This window comes from Neodiprion virginianus, chromosome 5 (assembly GCF_021901495.1).
Source record: "Neodiprion virginianus isolate iyNeoVirg1 chromosome 5, iyNeoVirg1.1, whole genome shotgun sequence".
NCBI classification, from domain to species: Eukaryota; Metazoa; Arthropoda; class Insecta; order Hymenoptera; family Diprionidae; genus Neodiprion; species Neodiprion virginianus.
In genome coordinates this window covers 30,967,707-30,989,943 of record NC_060881.1, presented here as the reverse complement: position 1 = coordinate 30,989,943, position 22,237 = coordinate 30,967,707, and the positions used below count along the sequence as shown (strand labels likewise).

Here is a 22,237-nt window from a genome sequence, read left to right as displayed (position 1 = left end):
CCAATAAAATTACCCACAAAAAGAAACGAATGATAAGCGGAATCTTTTTGTATCTGCATATCTCGACTTATGACTACTCGCAGCAAGTTACAATTTGAACGTACGTTCAACATGACACAAATAACGAATTATCTTGGGCATGAGAAATATCATTTATTGGATAAAAATTTAACAGTGATTTTCTTTTCTCTCTCAAGATTCTTTACAATATGGTTACTACCCGTTCGTTTTATTGTCTATAGGTATATTTAAACAGACGGGAATCGTCGCAGAAGACGATTAACTGTAGCTGATGATATGGATCCGACATTTCTTCCAATGCCACCTTGCGCTTCTTCCTGTTTCTTTTGGAATCTTTTTGCCAAATTTGTTTTGTAGCACGACTGGAAACTCTCTACTTCTTTCGGACAAAATGACTCCTTGAATTCATTTTCTGCTAAACAGCTAAAAAGTAAGGCCATTTCCTGCAGACACGAAACATCTGTAAAAAAAAATGATATCATTTTCATAACTGATTATGAAGTGTGTTTTAACTTCGTAAATTTTTGCTATTCAAATTCGTTGTTAAAAGAGATTGCGTACAATAAAGAAAATCGAAACTGTGATTCAAAAGTAAACAATTATATTCAGATGTACGAAAAACATTCTAATATTTATGAAAAATTGCTAACCTGCTGTTTTCTCTCCTTTTCCGGATACCTTGTCTCTTAAATGTATTGGGAGAATCGGTTGAAAAGGTACCTTTAGTGGATTTTGCGGTGTCCGAGCTCCTCTCAGCAGGGATGTGATCTTCATCTCGTCAAACCTGATTTGACACAAGAAATTAAATCTAGTTTATAGTGTGAAAAAAACAATACCGTCTAATGACTAATGTAATTTTGAAAAATTGACATTGACTTAAATTTCGAACGTTTCGCGATAAATGTATTACAAATAAGGTTATGTTATAGTGAAATCAATTCTCTTCGTCGTAGTAAATTTTAATTAAATATTGTCAGATGGAAGAAAATGTGCGGTCAACTGAATGTCGATCAAACCGTTATATGTTTTCATGCGAATATCCGAGCGAATACACGAGTTACCTTCAAATTAGATCGAATATAACCTGAAACTCGTTCCGAAATCAAAATTTTCGTCTTTTGCTGGAGTCAAAACCACGAATTACTAGTTTTATAAAATGGCGACAGAGTGCGCTGTATGTACAATTTATGTGTTTTCGATCATAGTTCTTCTTTACTATACGGGGTATATATTTTTATATATATATATATATATATATATACACACATATATATATATCAGCGGTCGAATAAAATATATATATAAAAAGAATAGAATATATAGATATCAGTGTTCTTCACAGCACTGCAGAAAGTAAAAGACCGCGCCCACGTGTTCTTGACTAAAAATTAGCCACGGCATTAGCTTGAGACAAATGACTCGACGTTTCCTTGGAATTCATTGATAATTACAGATCTATTCACCTATCGCGTATGGAAAGAATATTTTCAAAGTGATACAAAATCGCTTTCTAATTTCCCGCTCCGTAGAAACTGCGATCGATATCCTTTGAATTCATATAGCAATGCCAGGATAACAATTGACCGAATTTTGCGTGCAAATTTGACGGTCAAAAGGAACGGCGATGCCGGTCAAGGCCCTCAAGGACAAGGATAGAAGTGTCGCGAGGCCAGCCTCCCATACACATTACACCTTCACGTATATGTTAACACGTGCATACGTACCAATCGCCACACTTTCCTGAAGTGATCGCATATATCTGGGGAAACTGTCGCTTATACGCGATACGCAGAGTGACATAAGCACGACCTGAACAGCAACTACAGATTACTTAACTTCGTATAGGTATATAATATTCTCGACTCGTATCAATTCGAGTCAGTCAATCGCGGGCTGCGAGCGAGCGTGTTGGGGTATCGGAAGAGATTATATCGACTTACAACTACAACTGGCTGTCAGTCGAAAGCAGAAAAGTCTCGCCGTGTATTATAGCTGTTGAATGAAGAAAAGAATAACCGACGTGAAAGGAAATTGAACAAGCGTAGATCACTGTAAAATGGCGAACTCAACGAGAGGTGAGTGACTGTAATATATTAATTACGAAAATATGAAAAACGTACGTCGTTTTCTTTTTAACATCCGGTTTCTGAATCGTTTGAATTTAAAAGTACAACGTATAATTCAATACAATCGTCACCACGCGTCGTTGGTTGATTTATCATTAGTCAAGAGTGGGGATGGCGTTGTATTTCAATGATTCGCCGCCTTCGTCATAGACGATTCTTTCGGTTGTCACATTTTCGGACTGCAATTCGACTCGCTAATTGCTCGAGGAACGATTCCGATTGGCTGAACGATGCAGCGATGGCGGGAAATTGAAGAAAATATGAAAAATAGACCTCTAATTTTTAAATATCGAACGACTATCGCGCGACGCGCTTATAACCTTGACAATATAACGGGTCTACCTTATATTCTCGATTCAGCGCGCTATCATTATTATCTCTTATGTTTGAAGCTGCGTGACTTGCGAGTTATTCGCCAGTCAGCAGCGGAAAACCGAAACAAATTTATTGACGAATAAAGAAGCACCTGATACATGACGCGATGATAAATAGGATTTGATGTCCTTTTAGTTGAAGCTTTTAGTTAGCCCTTCCTCCCCCGCATTTTACATTATTTTAGCATTCTGTGTACGCCATGTATTCCAGGGTTTAAAATTTTACGTACCAGGAGTCAAATAATAGCTGGTAAACTGTTTCGAACATTTGTACTATCACTAGTGATGAATAATCAGTGTGACTAGTGATTTTCGTGATGATGGAAGAAATTTTCATCCAATAATGATACTATTAGTTTATTAGATTTATGCGTTGGACGTATACGTTAAAATTGGACTCTTATATGCGACACGTAATACTTGTAATCCGATAGCAACGTTTAATTGAGAAAACAAATTATTTACCAATTAACGATTAGTGTTTTACAAGATTAGAAAACCTGCTTGGTACCACGTTTCGTATCGTACAGATTATGCTAAAGAGCGACAAAAGATCGATACGTAAAGCCGCGCCAGTTTGACAAGGACGTCGCTGATTGGTCTAATACAAATTGTAAGGGCCGACGTGAGTTGCTGATTTCAAATTACTTCCGAGCTCGCAACCGTTTGACAAATCGAGACCCTTAAGCCCCTTATTGTACGGCATCCATATGCTTCGTATAATCGGTACGATGACGTCAGCCATGTAATATGTGTACCTAAATGAACGGATGTTATACATATTGCATAAAAAGCATGGGTTGTCTGCTCGTGTAGATGTGCCTGTGTGGATATGAAAAAAGCCTTCTTTTACCTGTGTAATTAATTAATGATTTTCGTAACGCTCAACTTACGTATCTACGTAGATACGTACTTCACAATTATATTTGCATACACGTATTGCAGCACACCCAAAACGTTACATTCGAACTTCGAACGGCGAAAACCGTTTGAGTGTAATGCCCAAATCTTAACGAACCTTGAGAACTCGCGGCAGCATTCGTTTTGTGTCATGGGCTGCAGAACACGAGAGTTATGATTCAATATTCATGCCATACGTATATATATATATATATACTTATTTGCAATATACGTCAAACCGGATTTATGCTTCTTTATCTACCTATCGATTTATTTATTAATGTGTGTCTCTTGCACTCGATCGGGCGTCAAGCTTTTAAAATATTTCTGCTTCGGACTGACCATGAATGAGACTATAATTCAATAAAAATTAACCAAATTCTTCTGCAAGTCGTGAAATTATTCGAAGCTTATGAATACTTATAAAATAAAATGTAATCTACGTCCCGAAAAATATTTAGATTTTTTCTCAACGATGTTTTTATCCTTTGAATTTGATAATTATTCTATAAATACTAGAGTGTTGTGCGGTTAATCGTTTTTTTCGCTTGATCGTTTTTCCGATTCATTGATTAATCGAAAAAACGATTAAACCGAAATCGGCAATTAATCAAAGGTACCGATCATTAATCGATTCATCGCACAGCTTTAATAACTACTATGGAATTTTGGTTTCCTCAATGAATAATTTAGCGAGGCTCAATTTTTTTTTTTGGCAATCGTTAATATTTCTGCACGTTATCAAACAAGCGTGTAAAGATTACTTTCTAACATCAGGTGATTATTTTCATTTCAAATTATATTCCGAGTATAAGAAACATGAACGTTTATGAAAACAAACGAAAACAAGAAAAAAAACAAAGATATCAAAAATCCGTGATTGTTCTTAAAGAGCAATTTTACTCTATGTTGCAGAAATTTTTTTTCGGATAATTATATGTTGAGTGCATAATTTGGAGCGCATGTAACGCGTTATGGCATGTTATTGGCCAATTTCCGAGTTCGGAGGAACAACAATAACGGCAAAAAGATAAGTTTAAAAATCGCGTGACTGCATCCAGCGCCTCGAAGTCTGTAATCTCTCTCTCGTTTTATCGCTGGAAATTGGTTCATCACGGTTCGTCGGTTGGATCGTTCCAGCGTCACCTTTGACACGATGAGAAGTAATCATTCAGTTTTAATGATTCATTAATTCAGTCATCCCAACTCTAAATCCTGTTATATCATAGCCTGGAGTTTTGGAACACAGTTTTTATCACTTTTTTTTTAAACATCTAATTTTTTTACTCTCGTTTATGCAAGAGAGAGAGAGAGAGAGAGAGAGAGCCCGCATCATCCTCTCCTCATCCTCTCCTCAAGCTCTCTAAATCTCTTTATATAAAAAAAAAATATATTATCTTCAAAAAAAGTGATTACAAAGTGATACTAAAACTATGTGCCAAAACTCTTCTATCTTATCTACTTGGTTGATGAAAAAAACCATTTTTTTACTAAAACTTATGTAAATCTGGTGATTAGAATAATCGGTTCATGTCATTTTCTCGAATGATTTTAAAATCTGGTGGTTGGAAATTCCGGAATGATTTGCGGTTTATCTGTTTATGCAAAAGGTTCTGTGCACTTTAAATTAAGCGGTACACGACGAACATTTCTATTTTCTGTAATATATCCTGCATGATCTTTCATCGCGTTTGAAATGCATGCGCAATATCATATCGCCATCGGCTAGAGGTCAAGCTTACGTATCGTAAATGGCAAATTATAATTATAATAGCAAAATGAGTAAATCCGGTAGTTTTTATTAACGTATAAAAGAGAACATAATTGGATTGGCTGAAAAAATCTTCAAGTCCGATTATAACAGATTTTACACAACGCGAGCATGTTCTACGCGTTTTTTCACGCGTGTTTTCCGTACTCAAAGTACCCGTTTCTATGACGGTAGAGTCAGTCTGCGAATGCGCATGCGCGAAGTACTGAAAAGACTACTTTTATGTCCTAGGAGTTGAAGTGTTCTTTTCTGTACTTCGCGCATGCGCAGCCGCGAACTAATCTGACGTTACGCGACCCTAACCTCAATTTCGTGCTTCGCGTAAGAGCGCGTAACATACACGTGTTATATAAAGAATCGTGTGCAACAAGGAGGCAACGCTCTTTTCGCCTCGCGTATTCGCAATATTCGTCTTAGGCTCACTTGCGACTCGCATTACAAATTTACGTTGAGCTCGAAGAGGCCGAGTTTACCTCCTTGTTACACAACATACTATTTCCCACGCAATTTCTGTTCTCTTATTTTTTTTCTCTCTCTCTTAGCTTTGCGTGTTCTGAAAAATAAAATCTGTTATAGTTCTTTGAGCTTACAGGGGTTAGCAGTATAAGATCACGTGTGAGTCACGCGATGATGATGACAGTGAACTTGAGGTTAATGTTACGATTATAGATGTCAATGTATTTATTGACCTACACTGCGAAATGTAAATTGTGTATGTAAATTTTTACACAAGTTTGAAATTACGGATTAGTTTCGTCTACAATATACATTAACGTATCATATTATACGTGTGTAATGTAACTCTACGCCTATACTGTACATACATCGTGAATCTATATCTTATCACGTGTTTCACGCTTTCGTATACCGTACAGATAATCGGCTGTACATTTTTTATTTCAATTTTTCTAATCATATAAACACGCGAGTGCAACACAATCACTCACTAATCGTATACTCGAAAGTTGAATAAACATATGATTAATTAATCGCCGTTATCACAGTCAACTGTAACAATTCGTTTTTTTTTTCTTTTTTTTTTGTAAATTATTGTTTTATTTTGTCAGGGTTAATTAACGGTGACATGTAGGTAAAATTAATTTTCGCTTTCGACGCGGTACTAAATTAATTTATATACATGTACGTGAAAAATTTGATTTTAAGTTATGTCGTTACAGTCATTTAATGTTCAGTTCAAACTTTTTGATAAATTATTTGCAAAACGTAGATTGAAAATTTTCTCTTTACGAAAATATGGAAAATTGAAATAATCGTACCTTGATCAATGCAAATCGAACGGATCAGTCCACGCTCATTTTAACAGTCCTGATGATCTTCTGCGATTAGGTAAAATAGAAGGAAATCATCATGTTGAAGATAGTAACGTTGTTGGAACAATTTGTGTTGAGGAAAAAACCATTATTTCGCAACTTTAAAATTTTCTGAAATTTAGTTAACCGTAAGAAAGCAAGAGGTATTCATGTTTTGAAATCTTAGTTCGTTGAGTCATTATAAAATTGAAAAAAAACTAGTAAACTTTTCCCAATCTTTTGTTACGACAACGTTGCTAACTTCTCTCTAAATCTCTAATACGTATATTCGAGAAAGTATCGCGTCGTTCAAATCCTTTGTAAGTCAAGCTCGGCTAAGCCCGTACTTGATTTTTTATATATAAATCTATTCCCGCTTTAACGATTTTTGAAAGATAGCTGATACCTTGTAAATCGGTTCAACGAAGCGTTGTAAAATAATTTCATATAGTGGAAATGAGATTCGCTGATGTAGCAAGCAGTTAATTTTTATGATCAAACAATGTAGGCATACGTAGAGAGATATTACGTAATCGCTGAAGACACGAACCGTCTTTCAAATTTCTTATAACTTTGAAATTATGTCACAATTACCACAAATAGGTTCCTCTCACCACTAACAATTAATCATAATATTACGCTCTGTCCTAAGTTTAAATCGAAGTATCGTAAATCTTATCATCGATAACTGCACTGTGCAAAATTTGACGTATCGCAGCTTTGCTCGATGATAAAATTCAAGATTTTAACGATTGGAGAAAGATTGTAACAAGGAATTTCGTTGCAAGAATGGAAAAGGAACAATCACTGAAAACCATATACTTGAAAAGAAGTCTGCGGAATATATAGCCTCCAATTATAATTATATTTATATACCTTAATCATACGTAAACGGCTTACAATATTCTCGTCCAAAGTTCGCGCTTACAACGTATGTTTTTTTCCATACCATTTAATGCATCATTTACAATTTTGGAATAACAATAATATCGCGAGTTTCCTACTCGTTACAGCAATTCGCAGTTGCGCATGCGCAAATAGAAACGCTAGTTTACGATTACTTGGTAACGACCAATCGCGAGATTGCAGACTGTCGGACAACCCGGTCTTTTGCCGATTTTATAATCCTTCATCTCATTATCGTCTAATGCGGAAGCGTCCGGATGAGTTTGCAAAAATTGGTTTTGATTCGACCGCCGGGCACAATTGGCGCGTACGAATTCAGTCGCCTCGATGCTACCGGCAAACGCGCACGATTTTAAACCTGAGTGTCGTCTGAGCTGATTGTGAGCATCAAGGAAGTTATCTTGAGAAATCAAAAGCAATCACTCGGTTTAAAAAAATTCTCTTTCTTCTTTTCTATTGCACTTTTCAATTTCGTAACTCTTGTCGGCGCGCGATTTTAAACGTGAATGTTAGAAAAAATCGAGTCAACATTACACCTATATATTTGGTTTTTGTGTTCATTGTTATGTCAAAATTGCAATCCAATAATGATAATTTTTAATTTTTCTTATTTATCTTTTGAAGTTATGAAATCTCCATCTCTAATGGGTGTCAAATTATTTTTTACTTTTAATAGGATTTTTAGGAATTTTTTCAGTTTTAAGAAAGTGGGGGTTATTTTTTTTCAAGTTTTTAAATCATACTTCAGTGTTGCTGAGTCGAAAAATTCGGAAAAAAATTGTGATTGCGTTTTTCGTTACGTACTTTCGTACAAAAAATTACAAAGCCAATCTGAGACATCGATGTAGAATCTTGATCGCGATGTCATGGAATGCTCCATATAATACAGGCTTAATGTTGACTTGATTTTTTTAACATCCACGTTTAAAGTCGCATACCGAACAGAGTTACGAAATTAAAAAGTGCAGTAGAAAAAAAAAGAATGAGAATTTTGTTTCCCGAGCGGTTGCTTTTTACGTTTTTTTTTCTTGCTTCACAAACATGAATTTGGGTATTTTTGAGATGGGGTTAAAATATCATAGGGTAAAGACGAGTGATTACAAAAAATTTGAAAATTTGTCTGGAAGCTTTCCAAAGGTCGTAATAACGTAGAAAAAATTGATGGTGAAATTAAAAATTATCGCAGTCAACCGTTTAGTGATTTGGGTGGAATGCCCGATACACGTCGGCTAAATATTTGTTGTGGTTCGAAAATAATGTCTACGCTTGATATGCTTTTTTTCGTTTTCTTTTGGCATCTCGGTTTGTTTCTTTCATTTAATTCTTATTCTTCGATTCAAATAAATTTAAAATCCGATCAGAGGTCAGGATTAAAAAAAAAAAGACGATCGATCTTTGCTTAGATTTAAAATCATATTCAGTATACTTCGTTTCAATTAAACGAGGCAAAAGTTAACACTTTATAGATATGTACCTAAATTGTAGAGTTCTGTAAAATTCGAGGTTTGTTTTCTTTCATAGCATGATTTTCTTTACACCGTACATAATTATAATAGGCACGCGTGTTTTGTTTTACATTGTATGTACATATACTTGAGTTTTGGACGCAGGTTACGTGTGTGGAATTCGTATTTTGAATTTCGAATATCGCGAAATGAGGCGGTCTAATCGTATTCTCGAATAAGTATAATATTTATATGCGTATTGCGTAAGTGACGAATGCAAATTAGAAAACAGACTATCGCTTCCCATGCAATATTCATTGTAGTTAATAAAGCAATTCCTATATATATCCTATACACACATAACTCAAGTCGTCTTAAGACGTCACCGAAAATTTTCTCGATGAATTCTTAATCGTCTATGACTATGATATTTGTTTGTATTCTTAATAATAAATAAAAACAGCTACCTATTATGTCATAAAAGTGCTGTCACAAGATTCGGAATCGTACGATTGATTTCTCTTTGTCTAACGATAAGTAAAACTTCATCTATCTATTATTATATCAGCATATTGTCGAATAATAAATATTGATGTTGAATTGATCGTGGATCGAATTTTTCTTTTATAATTCAAACATTCGAATTCCCATCTAAAAAGCGTCGAACAAATTTTCTCTCAGAGTTAATTTTGTCATTGTTACTTTTACAAATCGCAAATCTTGCCAATAATTGCATTAGGACAAAAAAAGAATGATTACTCATTCTGTAAAAAAAAAAAAAAACGCCAGCGAAATTACTGATTGCAAACTTAAAACTCTGCAATGCTTGAAGGCAGTTGACGATTGGATTTATGATTGATGTTTCAAGAGAGTCATTAAGTCTTTATCACAGACTTAATTATTCATTTTATCTATAGACGATTTATATTTCGGTGGATGTGAATTTTTAACAAACTCTGTGTTCCCTTGATCAAACATTTTATAGTTATGTACTTCTATGTTATTACCGTTGTTATTTTACGTAATAACGTTGTTATTAATTTGCGTAAGATTGAAGGTTTAATGGTCTAAAGTAAACAGCTAATGGTCATATTTTGGTATTACTATTGTAATTGTACGCCCTTGAAGTCCTGCTAATAGTTTTGCAACAAAAATCGTGATATTGACGAAACTCATTTCCAGCTTATTTAAAATACACAGCATTAAATAATTATCCCTTGGTATCTCTTGTAAATATTGTGTACTCAAGTAATTGATTTCCGATAAAACAAACTGTGCCTGATAATGATTTCAGGCTTTGTTATATGGTAGTTCATACTTACCTGATAGAGAAACATTTCGTTTTTTTCTGCTTATTACATAATCGACGATACGTGGAAGCCATTATTTAAAAACAACCATGATTTTCATTTACCTTATACATTATAATTAACAATATAACATTAGATTTTATCTTCTTTTACATGAAAAATTTTTAAGCATAAAAATGTTTTGCAATGCATTTTAAATATCATCCCTATTGTAAGTTGGCTAAGAAACATGAAAGTTTTACTTTTTTATTATAGTGAAGAATGTTACCGAGCAGTTTCAAACCTTGAATAAATGTTCAGGTAAATAATCGTTACTGATTTTCTGTCTTCTGTTGCAGAAACAACGACTGAGCAAAGTCTAGCTTTCATCAGGCAGTCTTTGAAATCCGCTACGATGGATCACCTGGAAGGAACACACTTTGACGGCTCGATACCTCATATTTTTGTAATACTTGGAGCATCTGTGAGTTTACGTAATCTATATTATTATTCTTGAAATACGATAGAAATTATTTAAATTATTGTAAATCATTAAAAATTTAGGGTGACTTGGCGAAGAAGAAGATCTATCCAACTTTGTGGTGGCTGTTCAGGGACAACCTGTTGCCAAAAACGACAACATTCTTTGGATACTCGCGCAGTAAATTGACAGTGAAAAGCATTAGGGAAAACTGCCACAAGTATATGAATGTCAAGCCTGAGGAAGCTGGAAAGTATGAGGAATTTTGGTCTTTGAATCATTACGTTTCTGGAAAATACGACGTGAGACGAGACTTCGAACTGCTTAATCAGGAACTCGAGAAATTTGAAAAACCTGCCGCTGCTCACAGACTTTTTTATCTGGCTCTGCCTCCCTCTGTTTTCGAAGAATCCACATCACACATCAGGAGTACCTGTATGGCCGGAAAGTGAGCAAAGTGGAATTAACACTATTAATATTTTCATGAGAATTATGTTCAAAAATAAAATGATTTTCATCGTTATTTCCCAGAGGCTGGACAAGGATAATTATAGAAAAACCGTTTGGACGTGACGCCGCCTCGTCTGAGCAACTTTCTAACCACCTTGCGTCGCTCTTCAAGGAGGAACAAATGTACCGGATAGATCACTACCTGGGTAAAGAAATGGTGCAGAATTTGATGACACTGAGGTTTGGGAACAGGATATTCAGCCCAACTTGGAACAGGGACAGCGTAGCTTCGGTTCAGATTTCTTTCAAAGAGCCGTTTGGGACTCAGGGAAGAGGAGGGTACTTCGACGAGTTTGGCATCATAAGAGACGTCATGCAAAATCACCTTCTTCAGATACTATCCCTGGTGGCGATGGAGAAACCCGCTTCTTGCCATCCGGATGACATTAGGTTAGCATGTTTTATTCATCAATTTTGATTACTTTGTGTAGTGGAATTTTTCATGATTATTTTTTTCCATTTCACATGATCAGAGACGAGAAAGTCAAGGTATTGCGATGCATAAGTCCCCTCGAATTGGACGACGTTGTACTCGGTCAGTATGTTGGCAATCCCAACTCCGACGTTCCCGATGCCAGAATGGGATACCTGGACGATCCTACCGTTCCCGCTGGTTCAAACACCCCAACCTATGCCATGGCGGTTGTAAAAATTAACAACGAAAGATGGGACAACGTGCCGTTCATCCTGAGGTGTGGAAAAGGTAGGAACCTCTCGAATTCTTGATAAGCAGTCATCGTACTCTAATTGAAGAAATGAATTTGACCGTCAGAAGTAATAATATCGCCTTCAAGGAGATCGACACTGTGTGATAACTGACAGAATTTTTTATCTCAGCATTGAATGAGCGCAAAGCAGAGGTTCGAATTCAGTACAGAGATGTGCCTGGAGATATATTCGATGGTAAGCCAAAGAGAAATGAATTGGTGATAAGGTTGCAGCCTGGAGAAGCAATTTATATTAAAATGATGACCAAATCTCCGGGCATAACATTTGACATGGAGGAAACTGAGTTGGATTTGACCTACGGCAGTAGATACAAGGTGCATAAACATTTCCCATTACTAATTTCTACTTGGAAACTGGATTGACATGAGAAAAACTTCAACGATATTTATTAATCCTCGCGATTCTGATTTTAGGAGCTCAAGCTGCCCGATGCATACGAAAGACTAATTTTAGACGTATTCTGCGGTTCGCAAATGCACTTTGTAAGGAGTGATGAACTCGCCGAAGCTTGGAGAATTTTCACGCCGTTACTTCATCGGATTGAAAAGGAAAACATCCAGCCGATCCCTTACGAGTATGTAGAATGCTTATAGATCACAGAACAAGACGAGGAAAGAAGTTTTCCCAACTTAATCGCCCTGAAACTTGATTTAATATTAACAATGGATAGTTATAATTTAAAAATTTTATGTATTGGTATAAATATTCTACAATTTTTTAGATACGGATCACGAGGACCCAAGGAAGCTAACGAAAAAGCGAAGGAAAACAATTTCAAGTACTATGGTTCCTATAAGTGGGTGAAACCTGATCATCAGTAATTAAATCGCCAGTTTTATCACAAATCGTAATATTTTATTAGTAAAGGAAATGTTGTCGGCGCGCCGTAAAAATTTTAACAATCAACGAAATAAATCTCGAATCAAGCAAAAAACAATTATAGATCCGATAAATTACAACTAGACTTGACCCGGATTATTTTTCATCCAATTTTATTTTTAATATTTATATTCCTTCGTCCCAAAATTGACGTTTATACAATTCTAAAATCATTCCTGGAAACTATTTCCTAGCTTGCTCAAAATGGTGTTCTTGTAATCATGTTTACTTAAAATACAACGAATTTTTCATTTCTTTATTTTATGCACATTTCTTCACGGTATAAACAAATCGTTCCATAGATCGTTTTTTTTTTCAAGCGTTACATAAGGATCAATTCAACATAAACGAGCCATAAAAAATAAAATTAATCAACATTATAGTTGACATCATGCATCCTACCACGACAACAAATAATGTACAATATTTTTTATACATATTTAAATATTTCATAATTATTAGGCTATGTTATTGTTAATCATTATTGTAAAAACGAAAAAAAAACTTTCGAAAAGAATGCAATAACTTGATCATCTTTGATGCGCAATAAAATTGTTGAGTAAAGTAGAGAAAAATATTTACGCAACGGAAAAATTAAGCAAAATGATGAATACTGGCAAACTTGATACTCACTAAGTACGTAAGATTATTACAAACTCCAAAGGAACAATCTACATTACATTCCGTCACCCATAATCTTAACATTTACTCTGAGCACAGAATGTTTATAATAAATAAGGTACACAAATTTCGGTTGTTTCTATTTAACTATCATCGTCTATGTGAGACTTGTGTGGACCAATTGCAATGAGACGAGACTATTACTATATGTTAAATAAATTAAAATCCTGAAAGTTCAAAGATTGAAAATAAATCTAGCGATTTATGTATTATAAATGATAAATATTACCCCCATTGCGATCTAACAGCAGATACTTACTTATAAGTACGTGAGAAATATTAATTTTATCGTCTGCCAAATGTTGTACGCGTAATACGGCACAAGAAAAAAATACCATAAATTTACTGTAAGTTTGCTTTATTTTATTCAATTAATATGTTTCCACGATTTATTGTAAAATTTATCAAGTTACAAATATATAGGTATAATATACATGCACGTCCCGTGTGCACGCCTACTCGCAGATGACGAATAATTCGAATTCATTATACGGAATACGGAGTTTAGTTCATTTTACTTATTGTGTACATAAATTAAATACTTGTACAGGAAAAAAAAAAAAAAATTTCAGGTGTAAATCATGTCAAACAATATCATTTAGTCAAAAAGAAAACTGCCCAATGAATTTGATGCGTTTAGATATATGTAATTATGCACTACTGAAAAATATGAAAGATCGATAGACGAATTTCTGGTTTCAACATCGGAGCAGTGGTAAATTGGATAATTAAAAGATAAAGCTAATACAGAAGAAGCAAATAATAAAAATATTACTTTTTTTTTGCAATCAACATTAACGTGTCGGTAACTACGACTTTCAAGATACTTTTAGAAAACCAGAAAACAATTTTATCGTGAAATTTTGTCATCTGAGTACATTTGAAAGCTGAGAAAGGAGGAACAATAAACATGAATCGTTAGGAGCCGGTCGCGATAGTTGAATCAGTTGATATGATTATAAAGATTAATAATAATAATAACAATTCAGAAAAACTGGAATAACAGAAAATCACAAAGTCGGTTATGATACAGGGTCGGTCGGATTATAAGTTTCGGGTCGACTGTTGAACTTAAATATACATTATACATACATGGATGTAAATAATACTAGGTATTGATTATTATGTAATATTTACAACTGAAAAACAAAAGACTTGTTACAGGGATTCTTTGACCCCAGACTAGCCATACACAGGATTACGTGAATTTCAATGACGACCTATGACCTACGATTTATTTGCACGAATGCCAAGATTTATATCAATAAGTAATTGTTTTTAATGAATATAATTTAATTAATAATTTAATTCTTACACCTCATAGTTTGAGGACTGTAACAATTCGTCCCAATTAATGCTGGCTTGGAAAACCTCCTGCTGTAACCACAACTCGTAGTGTTGTTTGAATTCTTCTGTGAGTTCAACATCCGAACCTAAAACTGACGTGACAAACGTATCCATCGGTTCCATCTCCTTGTCTCTAACGTTGTTTGTGTAACGACGGTTATTGAAGCGATCTACACAAGCGCGCAACGCGCACTCTTCCTCCTGGAAATCCCACGGTCTTGCCTCAAGATCTAAAAAACATTAATCGAGTAATGAAAAAACGGTGTTTCGTCCATCGATACTCGGTCAATCAGTGGTTGAAAATTTTCCATACCATTCCCATAAGCCCAATCGTCGTTCAGGCGATGTCTGACTTTGCCGTAAATCGCACTGATCGTTTTCATATTCGATTTTCGCCATTGCCTGCCTAGGTATTTAGTCTGCATTTTTAAAAGCTTCAAAACGTACAGCTGCATCATTCCGTGTCTCACTTTCAAAGTGCGCTTCAATATTGGCGCGGATTTAAACACCACGAGCATCTAAGGCAGAATTATAACGTAAAATGTGTGAAATTTTGCTATATATTAAAATGAAAAGTACAAGACTAAACGAGGCTGATCGACTGTGTTCTCATTATCGAGATTTGCTAAAAGAACGAACTTATAAAATCGCACCATTATTCTGCTATGCTTCCATTTAGTAAGTTTGTTTAGAATTCTCAAGAGATTTATACAGGAAAATATGTTGCGCCAGCAGTAAGGCTTTCCATCCCCAATTTCAAGTGTTTCTGCAGTAAGTTCGGGCTGATCTCCAATTACGCAGGAGGGGAAATCTAAGATTGGGATACTGAAAAGTGAAAGAAAAACGTGAAAAGTTGATTGTATAATTGATGATGAGTAACTTAAAGAAATATTTTCAACAGGGCGCTTATATTAATTGAACGAATGTTTCAGGTGGTGACTTTACAACGAGGAAAAAATATAACTCACAAGTTTTCCGCTTCGATGTAAGTCATCACGTTCTGATTCAAAAATTTCAAAACCAAAGGTATACAGTTTGCGAATACCAGATGCTGGGACATAAATTCGAACTGATAAACATGGTTCAGCTTAAAGTGTTTCAACAGCAATAGCAATATCGCTGATACGGCCTTAACGATTATTTCTTTGTGACGACTGACGTCAATTCCCAGCTTCATTGATTGCAGTACAGTTATTCTGTAGGAACAAAGATGATTTTGAGTATTAGAAGCGTGTTTGGGATTCTATTTTTATCCAACTTACAACACTTGATACGGCATTTAAAAAAAAAAATTATTTTTTTTCAATTCATAATCTTACGGCATTTCTTCCGGCAGAACGTCAGCCACAATGTTAATTGTGTCGGTTTTGGCTTTGCTCGTCGGTGCAGCTGCTAGCAGTATCTTTAAGAGCGCGATTTTATACTGCGGAAGATTAGCCAGAATTGCTTGGTATAATATTTCAGTCGGTGTCTGACGCGGCATCGGCTCAGGTGTACTCATCGGATTTCTAGCCATTTCTTCTTCCTTTTGAATCTGTATTTCAGCCAGGGACGTATACATGTGCTAAACACGAGAAAACAATCGAAATTACCTGCTAGCGTCCACAATAGAAATACGAATTTTGGAAATGTGAGCAGTCAAGTTTATTACTATGTTTGAAAATATTGAAAAACATTGGTAAAAAATATTTGTTGCATGTCAGCAGACAATTTTGATAGTAACATACTTGTATTGTCAAATAATTTCTAAATATTTCTACATCACATAACAGCACAACATATATCGACATACATTCGAATTATATAATCTGACAATTCAGTTATATTCTGTAAGAAATTGTACGTAATGTTACAAGAGGTGAAATCACCCGTTTTGCCCCCCTTTCTGATCTAGTAATCGTCATAGATAAAAGACATATAAGAGCTCTTATACGTTGTATATTCCAATGAAGTGAAATTTAAGCAACTGTCAATATTTGTAGTCTTGAAATCAAACCTATCAAATGAGATCTGTAATTACATAAAATTACATAGTATATTTTACAAATTTAACTAAACAAATGATTTCAAGGAAAAAAATACTCTTATTCTATCTAAAGTGTAGTAGGGGACAAAATGATTTTAATTAATTTATTAACGAACCTTTTTTAGAATGTTTACGCCTTCGTGAATGGGCTGTGGTAGGCCAGCCAAGCTTTCACGATCTCCTTGCAATTTATAACCGACGAATTTCATTCTAGAAACAGCAAGAAATGTGTCTACATCCTTTTGTCTTACTTTAGGAATCCATGGAAGTCCCACTATTTTGTCAAATGAAGTGAAATCAATGAAACAATTAGAGTCAGTAATTTTACATCTAACTTAATTTTTATTTCATTCGATTTATTCTACCTTTTGCTTTTGTAGATTCTGGAGTGCTCGATCTTGACTCAGTCTGATTATGTTGGGGAGTTGAGAACTGGAATTGATCCTCAAACCCTTGCTGCTCTTCGTACTCGTTCATTTCTCTGTCACCTTCGTTACCCGTGAGTCCCGAATTTCCCCTGGCGCCGTCCAAGTCTATCACCAGTTCTGGCTCGTCCAATGAACTCTGTTTCATCAGCATCTGTAAGAGTAGGTAGTTGATGAATATTCATTATATTGAGAAGTGTTGAAAGCCGAATATGTCAAGCCCAGAATATACAAGCAAATTCTTATCTTGGCTAGGCTGAAGAGAGGAAGGTATGGTGGACGCTGTCAGGAACACAAAATGATAGTACTACATTACGAAGTTTTATTATAACGAAAACACAACAATCAGTGAACTATTTGTACAGTTTCACCACTTGAACATCTATTTCACTAAAAAAAAATTATATCTAATCAGCCGTCTGGGTTTTATAAAATAGTGAATAGCTGTAAGTCCGGTTGTGGGTGATGCTTAGTCAGTACAGAATGGTTTCGAATACCGCGCGTTGTTCTCATCGAGGTAATAGGTCATGCATAGATATGCACCACTGCACTATACCTCTCGCTCTGCGCTGTGATTGGCTCGTGAAGCGCGCTTAGCCAATCACAGCGCAGAACGAGAGAGACAGTGTTCAGAGATTGCCTTTACCCAGCAGCGCTTACGAGCAAAGCATTATGATTGTGTCGCACGTATATGACTAGTGTAAGGATTTGTTTTCTAATGTAACATCTTTGAAAACGGATACGTCTTATACTCGGGAACATCTTATTTTCGGGTAAATACGTTCAAAATTCGATATGTGATAAACTAAAATAGGTCGAAGTGGTATAATTCTTTTCTGGAATCATTTCCTTTGCTTTTACTGTTACAAAAACTGACAATTTTCCTAAAAATTTGTCTAAAAATATCTGTACAACCCTGTGATCAATTTTTTTTTTCTAAACTACCAAGGACTTGTTACATGCTACAGTTTGTTGTTATTTAAACTACGGATATGGAAGTTTATGAAAAAAAAACCGCTATGAACTATTTTTTCGAAAGTCTTGCGTATTATTCTGAAAATATTTAGTTACAAACAACTTTGAAATCGTGAAGTTTGGACAAGAATTGAGATTTATACCTCATCAATGGTGTCAACAGTTGTTCAGAAAAGAATTCGCAACCAAGAACGGATCAATTGTCAGCACACAGAAATAAAAAAATAAAAATTGTATTTATTAATATGTTCACAGCATACATCAGTGGTTTTGCGAAAAATTGCCATGGGATATGATGAAGAATGTTTGGTCTACTTTGACCTTAAGACTGGTGGTTTGGGAAGGTCGTGCGACATTTTGCAAATTGTGATGAAGTGTAGTAATGCTGTATTCAACGAATACATTAATTCCACTCAAAAGGTGACCTGGATGGCAACTCAATTAACTGGTCTTAGTAATGTGGATGGAAAACTACTGCTGAATGGAAAAAGGGTGCAATCATATCCTTTATCCAGAGTGATTATAAATATGCTTATGTATCTTCAAAACTTCGGAAGGCCTTGTGTTTTGGTTGCGCACAACTGTTTTAAATTCGACGCACCTCGCTTGTTTCGGGCTATGAGAAATGCAGGCGTTCTGAAGAAAGCTGATGAAATTATCGACGGTTTTGCGGACACGCTACCGCTTTTCACAAAGAATTTCCAGGCAAAAGTATCAAGTTACATGACATGGCAGACAAAAAATTAGTTGGGAGACCTGGAGGACCTGATAATGCACTTGATGATGTTTATCTATTGGAAGAGCTAACCAGATGCTATTTATCTGAAGAAGAAATTTTAACCAGCTGGAAAAGTTTTTCAGCAGCTTTAGAAAGATTCTGGGACAATGAGACAGTTGCAGGAATGTTAAAAATGCTTCGACCGTTGAACGGTTTCGTATCACAGAACGTAATGAGACAGTTGTCACATGCAGGAATATCTTACGATTTACTCGTAAGCACCTATAGACATGATGGAAACATGCGACAATATCATTGATAGAAGAAAGGGTGAATGGCAAGCCGACAGTTATAAAACAGTAAAAAGATGTAAACCAAATTATTGAATATTTGCAGATGGTAAATTAAAGTTTCCGATGCATAATCCATACAGACTCCGTATATTATTGAGCCTATATGGTTTATCAAAGTTTCTGTTATTTCTACATTTTATATAAGATTATGAATTACTTTTTTGTTCCAATTAATACGAAGATTATTGTATTCGTATAAACAACTTGTTGAGAATATCAAATATATAGATTGACTAAAATCATACGAAGCCTTTCGATTGCTTATTATAAGTTTTCACTTCGAACATTATGTGTTCTTTAAGGATTAAGTAAAACAGATAGCTTATACAGGAATATCAACAACGCACGTTTGCAAGATCTAGTCTGCTCAATGATCACATTGCATCTGATTTATACGCTCAAAGTCCACATGACCAAAAGACCAAACGGATCTGCTTATCAGCTCAAGAAAAAGGAATATACAGCACATAACCGAAGAATAATCAAAGGTAAGTAGAATGAAAAAACTTACTCTACGGAAAGATCGACCGCTTCTTTTCTGATTCTGTGTTTCAAGCAGATCAGCGGCGCTAGCAGGTGGCGAACAAGATCTCATTCCCTTGGCGATTTCTATCGTGTCTTCCTCCTGAATATCCAATCCAGCTTCCGCTCTGTAATTGGCTTTCAATTCCCTTAAAGTTTCAATGCCACCAAGCGACACTAGGATAACTTTCCAGAGAAGCAGAAGGACCTTTTTCATGGGGAAATGTGACGCCGAACCGCTACAAAACCGTGTTGCCATTCCGAGAAGTTTCACCGCCAGTAATTCTTCTCCGTATGGATTTACTATATACAGAATGAAAATAAAAACACTTTTGCAGCACTTATAGCAGTCTAAGAAAGGTTTATGCAATCAGAGTATGGTGTATTTTTAATTATGATGGACAATAAGAACTGTAAGAAAAGATTGTCAAGACAAAAGACAGAAGAAATATTAGAGGAAGGAACAGATTGTTGGTTTGAAAATTGAGTAGAGAAATTCAAGAATTTGACGTACTGAGTTCTTCCTTAAAAGCTTCAACATTTTTTTTGTAAGGACTCTTCTCTATGTCAAGAGCCTCGACCCTCATCACTTCGGTAATGATGTAGAGAACGGATAGAATCACTCTGAGGTCAACCGAATCCGCCAAACTCACAGCCAACTTCCGTGAAGCTGACGTAGCCGCTGCACTGTTTCTAGAAATGAAAAGGCAAGCATAATAATATTGGTAATAGCCTGAGCCTTCCTGGATCCCATTGTAATTATAAAATTTACCACCAGGTATAAAAACGACGCACAGAGGAAAGACTATGAGTTTAAAAAAGCTAGCAAACTGACTCAATCTCGATGTTGAGCAATTCCACAAATGCTGGAAAGACTCCAGCCTCGTACAGCAGCATGACATTCGTCCTCGTCCAGTCCTGTTGTTCCTTGTCTGACTGTACTTCTGCCCAGGATCCTTGAGCCAGGTAGAGAATTGCACAGGCAGCTTTCATTCTGATCTGCTTATTCGACACTTCAAGCTGGTCCAGCAGCTTGTAAATTATAGATCTCTGCTGTGAGGTTGGATGTGTTTGCCACCAAGGTTGCAGTTTGTACTGTTCCATCTGCTCTTCAAATGCCTGAAGCAATGGTTGCAAAAAATATTCAAAATAATAACCAACATTTGCATTGATTCAAAAATTGAGATGTGTATTTTTGATATATATCTACTTTAAAAAAGAGCCACGACTTGATTTATAGTTTCATCCATCATTTCATAATCTAAATCTAATTCGATATTTATACGTTCAAAGTGAAGATATATTACTTTAAGATTATACATGAGCTCATGTTTTTCTGTATAACTATACAGCTCTGCAATTTCATTGGCATGGGTGTCAGCATCGTCATAGACGAAATCCAAGTCAGGAGTTTCGTAGTCATCCTGAAAGAATAATAAGTATAAAGATGAAGACTTTGCGCTGATAACTTGAGCAGTGAGATCTGGTCATAATAAAGGTTGGAGGATCCGGGCTAATTGCTGTTAAATATCATGTCGCTTTTAAATGGTCACAACATATACCAAAAAAGGTTTAGAAATGTCTGAAAACCATTTCAAACTTATGAGAAATTGTTCGATATCAATTTAGAAGTTTGTCATAGACATATGATCCGAAGAGAGATATTTCGGACTTCCCTTATAACATAATCGGTGCATTTTGAGCTACCATGTGTGTGGATTGCATGGATTTTGTCACAATATCAATAAAACGGGATTACAGTCTAATTGAAATGAAATGGAAAATCGTACTGAAATTTAGGGATTCATGAATCAATTTTTTGCTAACTAGTTGACTGACAATCAGCGGTCGCGTATCACTGAAATTCTATTGCGGCCGACGACCTTTGGCATAAATACAATGAATTCAAGGTTAGGTTTAGGTTGCACGAGAAGTGATAGTGAAATTTTCTGAGAAACAAACCGCTATTTTCCAACGAATTAATTAATAAGTAGAACACTTACTTCAGAATAATCTTTGTTCGGTTGGTGCTTAAGTTCACGATATTTTCGAGGCGTTATTACGGGGCCCTTTTCGTTAAAATTCGTGTCGAACGTAAATGACGCCATAGTCTATCCTCCTAAACAGCTGTACGTTGTCGTCCCTAGTTTTTATTGTTTTTAAAACATACAACATGTCACATAAATGTTTAGAAAACCGATAGCGCGGTGATCAAAAATCTTCTATCTTGGGTCACAATTCACAATCTTTTTCTTCACTTAACGCTTTCCTTGCGTTAATACCATAGACTTGAGACGGTTAATATCACTATTTATTGTTCCTTGTTTATTCCTTCTACAGGATTGTTCGCTGTTCGTTCCAACATCTATTGTTAACTTACATATCTAGGTTCATCGCATGATCCATGGTGTGTGTATGTTGGTGGGTTGGTGGCCGCAAGCCGAAACTT

At 35.5% G+C, this 22,237-nt stretch overlaps 3 protein-coding genes across 8 annotated transcripts; 1 reads left to right on the top strand and 2 right to left on the bottom strand.

Annotated features, from left to right (window-relative positions):
• Positions 1-128: 128 nt before the first annotated feature.
• LOC124305874 (coiled-coil-helix-coiled-coil-helix domain-containing protein 1) lies at positions 129-2,096 on the bottom strand. Of its 3 annotated transcripts, none has more exons than XM_046765817.1 (3): positions 1,962-2,096; positions 672-805; positions 129-481 (listed from the first exon to the last, which is right to left on the bottom strand). In XM_046765817.1, the coding sequence occupies exons 2-3, from the start codon at positions 793-795 to the stop codon at positions 249-251; spliced, it is 357 nt and encodes a 118-aa protein (XP_046621773.1). In that variant the 5' UTR covers positions 796-805; positions 1,962-2,096; the 3' UTR covers positions 129-248. The 3 variants fall into 3 exon arrangements, with proteins under 3 accessions (XP_046621773.1, XP_046621772.1, XP_046621771.1); XM_046765816.1 differs by lacking the exon at positions 1,962-2,096 and adding an exon at positions 1,746-1,881; XM_046765815.1 differs by lacking the exon at positions 1,962-2,096 and adding an exon at positions 1,083-1,235.
• Positions 1,958-13,972, top strand: LOC124305868 (glucose-6-phosphate 1-dehydrogenase). 3 transcript variants are annotated; one of them, XR_006908463.1, is made up of 9 exons: positions 1,958-2,096; positions 10,502-10,626; positions 10,707-11,071; positions 11,155-11,523; positions 11,607-11,836; positions 11,971-12,176; positions 12,276-12,436; positions 12,584-12,773; positions 12,861-13,972. XR_006908463.1 is itself a non-coding variant. In XM_046765806.1 (8 exons), exons 1-8 carry the CDS (start codon positions 2,078-2,080, stop codon positions 12,681-12,683), a joined length of 1,575 nt encoding a protein of 524 aa, XP_046621762.1. In that variant the 5' UTR covers positions 1,958-2,077; the 3' UTR covers positions 12,684-13,972. The 3 variants fall into 3 exon arrangements, 2 of the variants coding, with proteins under 2 accessions (XP_046621762.1, XP_046621763.1); XM_046765806.1 differs by having other exon boundaries at positions 12,584-13,972; XM_046765807.1 differs by lacking the exon at positions 1,958-2,096 and adding an exon at positions 7,636-7,788 and having other exon boundaries at positions 12,584-13,972.
• LOC124305866 (striatin-interacting protein 1) lies at positions 13,064-22,159 on the bottom strand. Of its 2 annotated transcripts, none has more exons than XM_046765801.1 (12): positions 21,792-22,159; positions 21,096-21,212; positions 20,624-20,907; positions 20,303-20,481; positions 19,778-20,091; positions 17,161-17,374; positions 16,912-17,069; positions 16,089-16,333; positions 15,738-15,965; positions 15,423-15,594; positions 15,083-15,287; positions 13,064-14,999 (listed from the first exon to the last, which is right to left on the bottom strand). In XM_046765801.1, the coding sequence occupies exons 1-12, from the start codon at positions 21,894-21,896 to the stop codon at positions 14,734-14,736; spliced, it is 2,487 nt and encodes an 828-aa protein (XP_046621757.1). In that variant the 5' UTR covers positions 21,897-22,159; the 3' UTR covers positions 13,064-14,733. The 2 variants fall into 2 exon arrangements, with proteins under 2 accessions (XP_046621757.1, XP_046621758.1); XM_046765802.1 differs by having other exon boundaries at positions 20,303-20,475.
• Positions 22,160-22,237: the final 78 nt, after the last annotated feature.

Excerpts from the sequence above, each read along its gene's own strand:
- LOC124305874 (XM_046765817.1), bottom strand. The coding sequence starts at position 795 with ATGAAGATCACATCCCTGCTGAGAGGAGCTCGGACACCGCAAAATCCA. Across the intron at positions 482-671 it reads AAAAGGAGAGAAAACAGCAG|ATGTTTCGTGTCTGCAGGAA; the intron begins GTTAGCAATTTT and ends TTTTTTTTACAG.
- LOC124305868 (XM_046765806.1), top strand. Across the intron at positions 11,072-11,154 it reads AGTACCTGTATGGCCGGAAA|AGGCTGGACAAGGATAATTA; the intron begins GTGAGCAAAGTG and ends GTTATTTCCCAG. Across the intron at positions 12,177-12,275 it reads CCTACGGCAGTAGATACAAG|GAGCTCAAGCTGCCCGATGC; the intron begins GTGCATAAACAT and ends TTCTGATTTTAG.
- LOC124305866 (XM_046765801.1), bottom strand. The coding sequence starts at position 21,896 with ATGGCGTCATTTACGTTCGACACGAATTTTAACGAAAAGGGCCCCGTA. Across the intron at positions 15,966-16,088 it reads GTTCTGCCGGAAGAAATGCC|AATAACTGTACTGCAATCAA; the intron begins GTAAGATTATGA and ends TTGTTCCTACAG. Across the intron at positions 15,595-15,737 it reads TACATCGAAGCGGAAAACTT|TATCCCAATCTTAGATTTCC; the intron begins GTGAGTTATATT and ends TTCACTTTTCAG.